The sequence below is a fragment of the Gavia stellata genome, chromosome Z, assembly GCF_030936135.1.
Source record: "Gavia stellata isolate bGavSte3 chromosome Z, bGavSte3.hap2, whole genome shotgun sequence".
Taxonomy (NCBI): Eukaryota; Metazoa; Chordata; class Aves; order Gaviiformes; family Gaviidae; genus Gavia; species Gavia stellata.
In genome coordinates, this window is record NC_082637.1 from 50,846,138 (window position 1) to 50,861,263 (window position 15,126).

Genomic DNA, 15,126 nt, shown 5'->3' on the forward strand with positions numbered 1-15,126 from the left:
GTTGGCAGAGATGAGGTTGAGCAAAGAAGCCTAAAAGTGATCAAGAGGGACTTCAGAGCACTGGGGAGACTGGTTGAAGGATCAGGAGCACAGGTGGTGTTTTCCTCAATCCCTTCAGTGGCGGGGAGGAACACTGAAAGGAACAGGAAAGCGAACCTGGTCAACACATGGCTCAGAGGCTGGTGCCGTCAGAGGAATTTTGGTTTTTTTGACCATGGGGCGGTCTACACAGCACTGGGCCTGCTGGCTGCAGATGGAGTTCAACTATTGTGAAGGGGGAAAAGGATCCTCGCTCACGAGATGGTGAGCCTCATGGAGAGGGCTTTGAACTAGATTTGAAGGGGGAAGGGGATGAAGCCAGGCTGCCTAGAGATGAGCCTCGGGTGGCGTGCCGATGCTGGGGGCGAAATCGATAGCCCAGCTCAAGTGCATCTACTCCAATGCACCCAGCATGGGCAGCAAACAGGAGGAGCAGGAAGCCATTGTGCAGCGGGACAGCTATGACGTAGTCACCATCACAGAAGCATGGTGGGACGACTTGTGTGACTGGAGTGCTGCGATGGATGGCTATGAAATCCTCAGGAGGGATAGGCAAGGAAGGAGAGGTGGCGGGGTGGCTCTGTACGTTAGGGAGTGTTTTGATTGTATAGAGCTCAATGATTGTGACGATAAGGTTGAGTGCTTATGGGTAAGGATGAGGGGAAAGGCTAAAAAGGCAGATATCCTGATGGGGGTCTGTTATAGACCACCCAACCAGGGCGAAAAAGCCGATGAAGCGTTCTGCAAGTGACTGGCAGAAGTCTCACAGTCATAAGCCCTTGTTCTTGTGGGGGACTTCAATGTACCGGACATCTGCTGGAAATATAACACAGCCAAGAGGAAACAGTCCCGGAGGTTCCTGGAGTGTGTGGAAGATAACTTCCTGACGCAGCTGGTAAGGGAGCCTACCAGGGGAGGTGCCCTGCTTGACCTGCTGTTTACAAACAGTGAGGGTCTGGTAGGAGAAGTGAAGGTCAGAGGCCGTCTTGGGCTTAGCGACCATGAAATGACAGACTTCTCAATTCTTGGCCAAGTAAGGAGGCGGGTCAGTAAAACCACTATGATGGACTTCCAGAGGGCAGACTTCAGCCTGTTCAGGACACTGGTTCAGAGGGTCCCTTGGGAGATGGTCCTGAAGGGCAAAGGGGTCCAGGAAGGCTGGACCTTCTTCAAGAAGGAAATCTTAAAGGTGCAGGAGCAGGCAGTCCCCATATGCCATAAGAAGAGCTGGCAGGGGAGACGACCGGCCTGGCTGAACAGGGCTCAGTTTTGGGACCGGTCTTGTTTAATATCCTTATCAATGATCTGGATGAGGGGATTGAGTGCTCCCTCAGCAAGTTTGCAGATGACACTAAGTTGGGAGGGAGTGTTGTGATCTGTTCGAGGGTCGGAAGGCTCTGCAGAGGCATCTGGACAGGCTGGATCGATGGGCCCAGGCCAATTGTATAAGGTTCAACAAGGCCAAGTGCCGGGTCCTGCACCTGGGTCACAACAACCCCAGGCAACGCTACAGGCTTGGGGACGAGTGGCTGGAAAGCTGCCCTGAAGAAAAGGACCTGGGGGTGTTGATTGACAGCCGGCTGAATATGAGCCAGCAGTGTGCCCAGGTGGCCAAGAAGGCCAACAGCATCCTGGCCTGTATCAGAAATAGTGTGGCCAGCAGGAGCAGGGAGGTGATCATGCCTCTGTACTCGGCGCTGGTGAGGCCACACCTCAAATACTGTGTTCAGTTTTGTAGTGAGGGACCCAAGAAGGGCACCAAGGTGCTGGCGCGTGTCCAGAGAAGGGCAACAAAGCTGGTGAGGAGTCTGGAGCACAAGTCTTATGAGGAGTGGCTGAGGGAGCTGGGGTTGTTCAGTCTGCAGAAGAGGAGGCTGAGGGGAGACCTCATCACTCTCTACAATTACCTGAAAGGGGGTTGCAGAGAGGTGGGTGTTGGCCTCTTCTCCCAAGTGACGAGTGACAGGACAAGAGGAAATGGCCTCAAGTTGCACCAGGGGAGGTTCAGGCTAGATATTAGAAAAAATTTCTTTACTGAGAGAGTGGTGAAACACTGGAATAAGCTGCCCAGGGAAGTGGTGGAGTCACCATCCCTGGAGGTGTTCAAGGAACATGTGGACGAGGCATTGTGGGACATGGTTTAACGGGCATGGTGGTGTTAGTTGATGGTTGGACTTGATGATCTTACAGGTCTTTTTCAACCTTAGTGATTCTGTGATTCTGTGAACACTATTGAGACAATACTTAATCTCTGACAATGAGCTGAAGTAGCAATGAGTCTTCTCAAGAGAGGAACATTGAAAGGTAATCAGACAAGAAGGTGGAGAACCTTAAAATTCAGAGATGCTATCTATGGAAGAAGCTGAGTGTAGAACGTTGAAGCTCAGGATTTTTGTTTTAGCTCCTAGTCCACCAGAAGAGGTAAAACAAGTCAATAGATACTGAGTTTAATTTTTCTAATATTTATTTCCAAAATGCAAATTTTTTAATTAAAAAAACTTCAGTAAGCAAATTTTTAAGAGAAAATTTTATGCAACTGTGTTTTCCATATCCAGCAAATTTTTATTTTTCTCATGCCCCATCTTTCCCCAGAAATATTGGTTGTTATTACTTAGTCTTCCTTTTGTTTTGTATAAGCTTAAAAACAAGAAGTTGAAAGAAAATAATACAAAAACTTCACACCAAAGTGTGCAATTGAAAGTTTCTATCACAATTTTGAGTGGACAAGAGAGCTTGAGACAGACACCAGGTGCTGCTCTCAGGATATGTTTGCGGATGAAAAGGGTGGTCTTCTACAAGGTAAGAAAGGCTGGTCTTGTGCAAAGCACATTAGGCTTCGTACAACTTTTAAAATTAATTCCAAACTTTGTGCAAGGGGAAAATCATTTCATCAAAGGCATTCATGAACTCTGATGGATCCTTATAAGTGAATACAAAACTAATTTACCTGATTAGTTGCAAGTGTGTATACAGATAATTTTAAATTTTAATTGGCTTTGGAAAAATAAAGGGTTCTTTACCTAGCAGCATTTTAGATGATTCTTTTCTCCATTTACTTTATTGTCTCCATGTCCTTTTCACTTGAGTAGCCCAAGTGAATATATCCTACTTTGCACCTATGCTATGAAACCTACTGTGAATTTCATTCACATTGTTACCGTCTGCCTAAACTGTAGTTTTCATTCAGTGTCATACTAGTCTATAAATGGTGAGAAAATCAAAAAACAAAAGCAAAGTTCAGGTTTGATTTCTTTTCAAAGTTTCACTCCTTAGTTACCAATGGCACAGAAATGGTCTGGAAAAGATACAAATGTGATAGCACAACCCACCTCACTGAACTGAATGGGGCTTAAATCTACATGATTTAAAGAGGACGGAAGAAAACAAACCGTTTGTCACATTTTTTCATTTTACTGGCTGTCACTCAAAATTGAGCAATCCATCAATCTCACAAAACAATTTTCAAACTGATGAAAGCAAATGTACTTATATACCTATGAGAATGAGGAAAACTATTGCTAACATTGGCTCAGGTTGTAAGAATGAATTTTAATAAAAACAGTACTCCAAAATTCAATCTTGATATAAAGAACAATGTTTTTATACCCCCAAGACATGACAAAGGTCTAAAGAACATTCAATCCTTGTTTGTTGCTAAGGTTTTATTTCTCCATAGATGTGTTACAGTAATCTGAGACCTTCCATGCTTTGCTTTCCAAGACCAAGAAAATTCCCTTTCTCTCATCTTACACTTCCTGTAATGCTCAACTTGGCTTCTGGGACTTTCTTTTGTCCTTGTTTTATTTCCTCCTTCCTCTGCACCACCAAAGGACTAATTTTAACTAGACACAGTATGCTGAGGATACAGTGCTGCTTCTTATGATAACTGAAATTTCTCAAAGTCTGATTGTTAATTCCGATTTGTAAACAAGACATCTCCAAATTTAGGTCAGGAAGAAATGTTCTGCAATCTCTGCTAGCACGAACAACTACAACCTCAGAAGTGGTCAATTTCTTACAATGAACTTGACATTTCAAATAACATTCTATACAATTGGTGTCACTTGGGTCATTGATGATAGCCTTGAATACCTCCTTTTTCTGTAGGAAGTACTAGTTGTGTTTTTAATATGGTTTTGGAAAGTGTTCTATGGCTAGCATGCAAAGGGAAAAGCACAGATTATTCTGCGGATCACTCTGCCGAGGTAAGTACTGTATACTTCATTTAGATATAGGAGATAGTTCTGATGACATGGAGTTCTATCATCTCTTCTGCTGTACATTGTCACTACTTGCAAAGCACTCTGTTTACACAGAGTAACTAATTTAGGATTTTTACTGTATCAAATCATAGCAGGATCATAAATGCTCAGCAGTCACTGTTAGACCTCAGTAAAAAAAAAATTAAAATTTTTCTTAATTGTAAGGGAAGAAGAAGAAAGTGCATCTTCTTGGTTGTTCCACAGTAAATAAAATTTGCAAAACATTAGTTTTATGTATGGAGCTTTTGCAGTGTTAGTATTGCATGACATTTTTAAGTTTTGCCTCAATATCACCATTACAACTGATCATAAAGCCAGGAAAAAAATGAGTCATTCAGTGAAAATCAGCTTAGTTTTATTTAAGAAAAGGAAAAAGCACAAACCACAATGCTCCCTAACTTACAGAAGCAGAACCAATTTACCTCCCTCTAGTAACATTCTATATATTGTGTTTAATTACTTTGAGAAGAGTGGATGTTCAAACATCTGTTTTCTACACTATTAGCAATTTTTTACTTCAGGCCATTTATTTAACACAACACATAAAATAAAAATTACAAATATTAAAATGCAAATAAAGCTATCTAGACTCCAGATGATTGAAGAAAAAGTAGATAAATGTTCTTAGAGTAACTAATTTAGGATTTTTACTGTATCAAATCATAGCAGGATCGTAAATGCTCAGCAGTCACTGTTAGACCTCAGTAAAAAAAAAAATTAAAATTTTTCTTAATTGTAAGGGAAGAAAGTGCATCTTCTTGGTTGTTCCACAGTAAATAAATATTTAAGAACAATATTGATGAAATGCTGAAGATGTTGATTCAGGAGCCTATTTAAAACTGTCTTCTACCAGTATTTAATTTGGGAACTTTACAATACTAAAAATCTGACACAACACTGGGATAAGGAAACAGGAGAAGTCACAGGAGAGTTTATGGACTAACTGAAAAAAACCCCACCAAACTCAAAGCTAACTGTTTCACTTTGGGTTTTTTCCCAGTCAGTCAGCCAGTTGTCACAGGACTAAGAGTTGAACTTTAAAAAGCTAAGAGGACTTGGTATCCTTATGTAATGAAAAAAAAATTGCATATGTAAGAACTAAGGAGACTTTATGGAAAAAGTAAAGCAGAAGATGAGTAGGCTAGTGAGGACAGGACTAAAGATGGGATGGAGAGGTATAGGATTACTCAGGTAAGATGTATAAAGTTTTACAAAATAAGGAGATTTTTCTTTCTAAATATCTATTAATATAGTAATGAAGTACTATCAAGTAGCACCTACATGCAGAATAATTACACTAAATGTGCAGAAGCCATTAAGTCCTACTTCAGACACTACCACAAACGGTGACACTTCAATTTTTTCAGTATTTGTCAAATGCAATTATTCCTATTACTGTCGAAACTGAAGTATAGAAATCTAAAGAATATGCTAACAATATATTGTAAGGTGCACCAGATTTCAACTTGAAATGTCTGACATTTTATTTAACCTTTACACTTGGCTGAATGGTACAACTACTGCTGTTAGCAAGATCACATTCTGTATGAGTTTTTCACATCTGGAAATTCCCTTGACATCTTTCTCATCCAAAACAGAGTATTTTTTTCAGCTTTAAAATAAATCCTGTTACAGAGATCTTCATGTTGTTTTTAAAAGCAAATGATGAATACTCAAACATATAAGGAAAGTACACAATGATTACCTAAATCCAGTTTTCATTCTTACGCTTGTTTTCTTCCTATGCAAAGAAAACTGATTTTTCACTGTGTTCATCTGTCATGTTTCATAATCTTATAATCTACAAGTACCATAACTTCCCCAAACACATTTAAAGTTTAGAAAAACAGTCAAAGCAACACTGTTACCACAGTGGAAAGAGGACAACACAGAAATGCTGCCATTAAGTCTCTCCCTTGCTGTATACTTTAAAGACAAAAAACAGTCCAGTCTGCTATATAACAAAGCTTCAGTTTCACCTTTGGAAAAAACGGTTCAAGGTAACTTTAAGATGTAGAAAGAAGATATAGTTTATTTACAAAGACTTATTAAAAGATTTTTTTCTTTTTTTCTTTTCTTTTTATTTTTTTAAAAGCCTTCTTGGTAAAAATATGCTTTTAAACTGAATGCTGTCAAGGAAAGCATGATCCCAGGGATTATGGGCTGGGTTTTTATTTTACCTTTAAACAGTGGAAGACAGCTCTGTAATGAAGTAGAGGGGTTTTGGGGAGGAGCAGGGAAGAAGAAAGGCAAAATTCATTTTGATGAGTTGAATGAAGCCTTGCTAATTAAAATGTTTTCATAAACAAAACAAAACAAAAAAGAGTGACAGCTGTAATTGTGCAGGCCAGTAGCTACAGTTTTAATCCAGCCAGGTCGAATTATCTGCTGATACAAAGTGTATTAATTTCAATGAAGTTCCAGTATTTTATTTTGTCTTTTTTGTGGAAACATAATTGTCGATCTATACCAATACCTCAGCTTTACACATGAAATTTTCATGGACAAAAATTGCATAAAGAAAACCCAAATTATTTTTCATATATACACCTGTCTTTCCTACTTCTTATTATCACAGAATATCTTCTCTTGTCCAACCAATCATATCTCATTCTATTAACAGAGTAAGAAAGTTTATGTATGTTGTTTACAAGCATTTTTATCTTCTCATAACAGATCTATTACTGAGTGGTATACAAATGAAATACTAACAAATAAAAGCAGACCTGCCAGCAAGGCATCATCTATAAATTGCAGGACCAGTATGACATCCATTGTGAAAGTCTAGAGATAAACAACAGAAATAAATCACGGATGGAGATAGCTTTAAAAAGTTACAAAGCAGAAGAACAAAGGACTTTAGATACAAACGCTCCAAAAGACAATTTTCAGCTAAGGAGAAACTTGTCACTGTGAAACACTTCCTTTATAAGTTGAAAGACACCAGAAACTACATTCAATTAATGAAAGAGATTTTCTTTCTTTTTATTTAACTTTGGGAAATAACAACAAAGAGAACGAACATGATTTTTGTGTAAAAGACTCTCCCTACATTATGCTGAGTTCTGTACAGATTAGAGTGTTACAGATAAAGTAAGTTGTTTAAACAGCTTTTTCACTAAGAGATCCAAAAAATCAACTCCTTTTAGCAATGAACAGCTTCGAGGAACGCCACTCTGGCTGATAACAAGCATCTCAAACCACAGAGCTAATAAAGTCTAGCTTCCCATGAAATCCTGTCTTACACAAATTCATTGCTGTCCAGTGAGAGGAGTATTCTGACTGAAACATTTTCAACAGCTAGGACATCCACAATGCCTCCCTCCTGTGACCATTCTCTCATGCCCAAGAATAGGTTAGTTTGTGCTGAAACTTTTCACCTGAGAATAAAATTTTCCCTTCATGTGGCCACATACTTTTAATAAAATTCCAGGGACTGTCTTTTTTTGCAACTAGTGCCCAGTAGTCAAATTCGACCACAACTGGCCAACAGACCCCATGTTCATAGGGAAGAGATGGGATGAACAGACAAATAGTCTGATATATACGCCTGCTGTGGTGGCATAAGACCACTAGTGCAATGAATAGTGATTGGCAGACTTCCTTTAGAAAACAAAAATCATCAAATATTCCTTCTCAGGTAAATTCACCAGCACCGAGTTACCAAGCCATTTTCTCTATTACACACTTCCTCTAATTCTCTGAATCTTGACTTCCTTACTAGGCAGTGGGATGCACTGAAGAGGAAAAATGGAAAGATTTCCTACTTCCTCTAGCTCACAGACTGGCAGCTAAGGCTTTTTTCATAGTGGAGAAAACTGGATTTAAATTTCCAAAGGCAGAAGAATCAATCCCTCTCCCTCACAACCTGAGCAGCTGGTCTCTGCACAAAGCTATTGTATAAAAGGAGGCACTGCTGTCACCCCACTTGGTCTTGCTCTGCTGTCTGCCATGGATGAATTTTCTATGGAAACTCAAACTACTACCACACATACGGCATGGTCTACAAATGCCTACTTGATTGAGACCCCCAGCAGACTTAGAAGGAACAATTCATTTTGGTATACTAACTGGGATTCAACTAACTGCTACTCAACCTTAGTCTTTAGAAGGCTGCAGTACTTCTATGCATATTTGAAAGCAAAATTTCTCACACCTGGGAAATTCATGTTAAAACTGGTTGGTCACTAGACAGCAGCTGACTCGGTCTTTTGATGACCGTATTTCAAAACAGAATGGAATAAGACATAACATACAAGGCCCAAAATGTCATAGCTTATCTGCCCTGAACCTGTATTTTAATACTATTAAATTCTAGTAACATTACTCTAACATAGCTTTTTGAGTGTAACTTCCTGGGGCTTTAAAAAAAGCAAACAGAAAATAAAATTTTTCATACAGCCTCAAACACCCATGTTAATTATCACCCAAATTAAAATCTTTACATCTGTCACATACTTGTGGCAGCTGGTGAAGCAGAGTAAAAACAGTAGTAGCTTGCCATGCTGTAGGGACCTATTTCGAAGAAGCCATACACTTTGTCAGTGTGTTTCAGATGTACTAGATGGCAGCAGAAACTTATTGAGGCCTCTTAATGGCTACAGCTCTCTTTTCAGCTCCACTACCCAGTCCTGCTTTGGCTCAGAGCAGCTTGAAGTAAGCACTATGAGAAAATATTCCACTACCCATGAAGCCTATGGTTTAAGCAGGCATATCTGGCTTCTCTACCTAAATGACATACGTGAAATTCCTTCACTCATTCTTCACTTTCTGACGACACAAAGCGTGATCAGTTACTATTTGAATGACAGGAGCCAAAAAGGGCTGAAACATTCCCACTGCTCAACAGGATTGGTGCAAGTACAGGCTGATCAGGAAAAAGTTGTGATAAGCTCAAATACACACAGCAAAAATAGTCCTCAGAAAGGCTGACAGGAATAGGGAAAAAATTCATCACTGAACATAGCCCAAAGCATTTCAAGTTTAAAAGGCATTGTAACGTGGTGAAATCTCGTATTTTCAAGGAGCTGAAGACATATGCCTAAATCATTATTTTAGGATGAGGGAAAAAAAAAAGATTTTTCAAACCTCAGTCTTTGAATAGGTATAAAACGTTATAATCAGTCAGTCACCTAGCATTTTAAGGTGAAAGCATTAGAAGTTTGAAACACCTAAAATTAACTGAAGACAAGGAAACATGAGACAACCTAAGTAGGTTGAATACTGAGAATATGTGGAGAACTTCACCTGAATTTCTTGAACAGGAGAGTATGTCTCCCATACTGTCCTGCAGATTTCCTTAGGAGAAGGTGGAATGGGAGAACAAAGGGGGAGAAATTGCCAACAAAGATAAACATAATTTTCTGTCTTTTTCTTTACTAGGACTTATTGTCAAGGCACATTATTTCATGACAACATGACCAGAAGGAAATCTATCTTTAAAATCATCTACATTATTACCTTTATCCACTGCTAAAAAGGCACTGGTCATTGTAACTCAGCTTTCCTTATGTAAAATGTAGCTCTGACCACAAACAAAAAGAGATGGGGAGAAAGTACTGACTGAAATCACAAGTCAACAATAACCATAATAATACAGCATTTTAAATTGTACAATAATTTGTCTAGATTGTATAAGAAACTATCCTGTCCTATCACTAAAGTTCATACCAGTGCTCCCATTACAGTAATTTTTACTGTTCTCTCTACATGAGCTGCAATGACATCCATTAAAATTGGACACAGTGCTTTCAGAACAGGTTCCACCTATTAGAAAGAAAACAGGGGAAAGAAAACAGGGTATAAAGTTCCCCAGAACTTCCAGAAATGAAGGCCAAAGTTAAGTGGGGGTCACAGGCGTGCGCTTGTTTTCAAGTTAGTGCCCTTTCCTCAGAAAGGCAGATATCTTAATTCAAGTGACAATGATTTATCCATAAAACAAAACCAAAATGTTTCATAACACAAAGACCTACTCAAACATTATTCGTTATATAACTTTCATTCACCCTGAATCCAGGAAAAGCTAATCAACTGGTCTTCCAAATAGAAAAGAGGTTTTTGACCCCAAAAGTCTCAAAAAATGTTGGTAAGACAGAAGGTGTATTCGCAGCTATACTTCAAGTTTTTAAACTCTTCACAACCAATTTACAAGCTGCATAAAAACAGAATCTGAATCCTGAAGTACCAGACGTTATTTAGAAGTGGATCTTTTTTAAAAACACTACCATTTTTGTACACTGATAGTTAACTCTATCTTTTTTCCTAGTCTGTTCCTTAGCAAAATTATTCAGCCTTCAGATCAAGACATTAAATGTAATTTACAGAATCACTCAATACTGACTGACTTAATGAAGACTTTGATTAAAAACATAATATAAAGTCCCACTCCCTAAAAATGAGAAATGCACTTTTTTTATTAATTTTTAGTAAGTAATATGAGCAATAAGCTTTAAAACATGCCATGATCCTTAATGGAAATATACAAATAAGCATAAATTCGTAAACAGCAATCCAAAATCAAGTATCAAGAGCATGTGTTATTTAGTTATCCATAGTAACAGAAGCAAAACATTCATACCTGCACCTGGAATGATTGCCAACTTTGTTTCAACTAGGCCCATTTTAGCAGAAGAGGCTAAAAAACATAATGTAAATGAATTCTTACTATAATCTATAGGAAAAAAAACTTTGCAAAATATGTACCAATGACCTACAGGATTGTTAATTTATTACATTTCCTTCATAAAGAACAATAAATCACTTTAAAAGCATTTGTTTATGAAAATCTTTAAATAGATTCAACTGACCTGCCTTTAGTAAAAGATCCAACTACTCCCACCAAGGCAAGTTCTGTACCTTATTAATTTTTACATAGCTAGTAAGCAATCACAGTGACTAACAGAGACGTATTTGCAAAATGTAAAATACTGGAAGACTGTTATTATTTAACATCTTAAACTGCGGTAGAATTCTGTATCTGATTATTATGAACTCTCTAAGGGTCAAATAACTTTATATACCCTAAGTTACTGGCAGCTGTTCAGGACCAAGTTTCCATTTACTTCCCAACAAATGGCTTTACAGTTCTGACGGCTGGATAGGTCAAGGTTCCTCTTTTCAAGTGCTGTTGTCACTTTTCTTTTACAACAGCTTAATTGCTTGCGTAATACTACTCTCACTAACAACTTTTGCTTTTTCCCTGAAACCTGTTCAGATAAAATCAGATCTCCATCTAGAACATTTCAAATACAGAAGAGGAAAATACTTTAATTACTAAATAAAATATCAAAACAACTACATAACCCTTCTGGCAATACGGATAAAATGAAGGTCATAGGAATAAAATAAAACATGTAACAAAACCAATCCAGCTATCAGTGGTAAGTTGTTTGAAATTAAACATTAGCAAGTACTTAGCCAGGTTTATGCTAAATCCCTTTAAAATAATTGGTTATAAACAACATCAAATACAAAGTAAGTTTTATAAGATTGTTGCCAAAACAAGGATTAATCAAGCCATCTGCAACACTAATAATCCTATGTTCTGTAAACAGGATTCAGACCTACCTGCCACTCTTATATCACAGGCTAACGCAAGTTCAAGGCCACCACCTAATGCAGTTCCATCTATTGCAGCAATGGTAGGTACAGGCAAATTAGCTGAAAAAGAAAGTACCAATTAACACCAGCCTCATAAAGAACATCTCTGAAACACCATTTCAGTACATTTTATTCAAAGTACAGTCACGCTATGGGAAAAAAGTCTCATAAAACAAAAGGGGTCTAAAAATTGATTGCCCAGCAACACTTTGGCAAAAAAATTGACCCTCCCTCTAATCACTCTGTGGCTGAATAGGTTTGCAAGCCTTTTTCTCTAGCTTCTGCTCACTTTTCACAAAAATCTGAATAGTAAACTCCAAAAACATACATAACAGAGCTAGGCAAACAATAAGACAGGAATACTTAAAACAGGCACATACACAAACAGTCCCAGCAGAAATGCAGATATTGTATCATAATCACCTGTGATGCCAGCATAGCTGGAAGCTCTCTGCGTCTTAATATTCCCAGATGTGGTGTGGCCACCACTATTGCCCTTTTCTCCTGTAAAGCAGCAGCTAACAGTTTAATGGAAAGTGGGGAAGTTTTCAGTCTGATAAACAGATGCACATCCTGGCAGTACATGACAGGTAGCAGGGTTCCAGAGGCCTGTGTGACCATGGCATAGTTTGTATTTAATCTATCATCAATTTTCTGACACAGGCAAGTCACTTAAACATTCAGCTTAAAGTTCTGCTCTTCACCTCCAAGTTTAAGTTCTCTTTTTCCCTCTTCACCATGAGCTCGAAGAAGTTTGATGAAAAATGTTTTTTTTACTTGAGAAATAAAATTGCATATTACAGCTTTAATTATATTTAACATAACATTTACCACAAGCTATCAATAATTTTAAACTATAGTCAATATTTGAGTAGTACATTTTTGCTACTAAAGTTTCAAAGACAGTCAAGAGCAATTCATTAGCTGAACACTTGGGTGTACAGCTTGTTGAAATGTTAAACCAACTCTTGACAGCAATACTTTTTTCTGCAGATCTTAAAAAAATATTTTCTTTGTTTCAATGTTTCAGCTACTTGAATTCAATGGCCAGTTCATTCAGTCTTAGTTGGAAATTGAAAAAGAAAAAAACCTGCTGCCAAAATATCAATGAAAATGAGGTGTGAGAGAATGTTCTCTCCTTTTAAAATCTAGAAGTGTAATGTGACTTAATTTAATGTATTAATTACAAATAATACTTCCTTTCTTTAGTGAACTAGTTAGTTCTAGATTTAGAAGTTGTGCTACCTAGCTTACCTTTTTCCTTTCTGACAGATACACTTGAGATAACTTCATTTTTTTAAAAAAATCAAGTAAATGTTAATGTCTATCAGTGTGAATAAATCTGTATACAAACAGGTAGTCTCTCAGTAACAAAACAAACATCAATTTAAATGAAAGGCTATTTTTAGCTGCAAATTGACTTCCTTTTATGATTAACAACTAATGAAAATCCAACTGCCTTTAAGAAAAGAACAAAAATTTACCAGTGTTTTTCAAGATAATAACAGATGCTTTGGTTGCATGATTAAAAATTAGTATGTGAATCAATTCCAATGTCAAAAGAGACTACTGATTACTGTCTGCAACATCAAGCACTTGCAGTCACTTGAAAGAGGCCAAGATACCCATTATATTTGCCATCTACCACAGAACGCATAGGAGACAGAAGAATAGGAATAAAATCTGTTCCTTATTTACTTTTTCTTAGTTATATGGGAAGGCAAGAAGAGAAGGCAACTCTCATTTTCTGCAGGGCCAGGTTGCTGACCAAAACTCGTAACCCCATCACCCCAACCAATCTGCCAAACAGTCTTGCAATCCAAGTTCCAGGCTGATAAAGCTAGCATTTCTCTTCAAGGAATCTGCCTTTGCCATAGGTAAATGAAAAATAATTTGCCTGAACACAAAGGCATGACCATTATTAACCGTAGTTTCCAGCAGTTACTGCCTGCGTGTATGTTCCATTTCTCAGAGAGTAGCAAACAGTATCTGGAGCACTATTTACACAACTTTTGCAGTACTCCAAGGCAGACTACTTTCTCTATGGTAAGTAACTTCCAGGTTTAGCTTTGGTACAATTCAAGTAGACTATTACACACAGAAATGAAACTTACAGTATTATAAAATAGCTTGGTTTCAAGAATTACAGCCAGCATTCCTATCAAGAAATATTAAAATACATAATTCAAAGGGAGAAAAAGCAGTTTGATACCATAAGTTAGAATCATCACTTCCCAAGGATATTAATTTTAAAGGATAATCCTTTTAACGTGTTCTTGTGAAGAATCAAAAAAAGCAATACAGAGAGTAAATTAGCAATTGCTCTGGATTGTAAACATGAGCTGCACAGTAAAGTCCACAAAAGGAATTAGAAATATATATAAAAGAAACAAAATAATTAAACTAAGTTAGAGTGTACAACACACAGGCAAGAGTACACCATGTATATACACAGATTAATGTTGTTAGCAGTAGTTAAAAAAAAGCTAAGTAATAGGCAGCATTAAACTGTAGTCAGAGAATTGCACTGAAATACTGTAGTATATCAAAGTGTGGAATATGAAGGACACTAAATAATAAGCCAGTTCATACAATGAATTCATAAACGATTACTTCACACACCTATTGTATTGTAAAACACGCTGCATATGCTGTGTATACACTTCCATTCTGCACATAAAACAAGCGTCCAAAGCAAAAGCCGATACTCATGTCCTAATACAACATCAATGCATGATATTACAGAAAAGGAAGGTTCTAAGTACAGTAAAGAAAAAGAAGGGCCTATTTCAGTATATGTTAATCCTAAGTCAGCAACAGAGTCACACATAAGACAAAAATGCATTTCTATATTTGAGATAACAGGTGTAGAAACAGTTTGGACTAGCTGGAGAGGAGACAAACATGAACAAGCAGATCAAAATATTTATGTATTAACCTATTTGAGGAATAATCTGTTAGGACAGAAGGTGATACCAACCTGTATAAAAGGATGTTTATTGGCCATTCAAGACATGATACAGGTGGAATAACCAACAAGTAAACTGAAGAACTAAGAAATTAATGGCATGCAAAAATCTTCAGTAACAGAGACTACACATAATAACATGATACAGCTAGTTAAGTCAAATAAACCATAAAAAGCTCAAACAAAATTTAGAAAAGATGATATACAGCAATATAAAGAAATGGGCCTGTTTCCTACTCTGTAGTAACTGTGGATCTT

General features: G+C 37.5%; 1 protein-coding gene across 1 annotated transcript in view; it reads right to left on the bottom strand.

Moving 5' to 3' along the window:
• Positions 1-15,126, bottom strand: part of AUH (AU RNA binding methylglutaconyl-CoA hydratase) — a 106,896-nt gene that overhangs the window by 52,790 nt on the left and 38,980 nt on the right. The window contains exons 4-5 of the mRNA XM_059833591.1: positions 11,868-11,960; positions 10,879-10,935 (exon numbers count right to left, since the gene is read on the bottom strand). Of these exons, the coding sequence (XP_059689574.1) occupies positions 10,879-10,935; positions 11,868-11,960 (150 nt within the window). The remainder of the gene's footprint in view (positions 1-10,878; positions 10,936-11,867; positions 11,961-15,126) is intronic.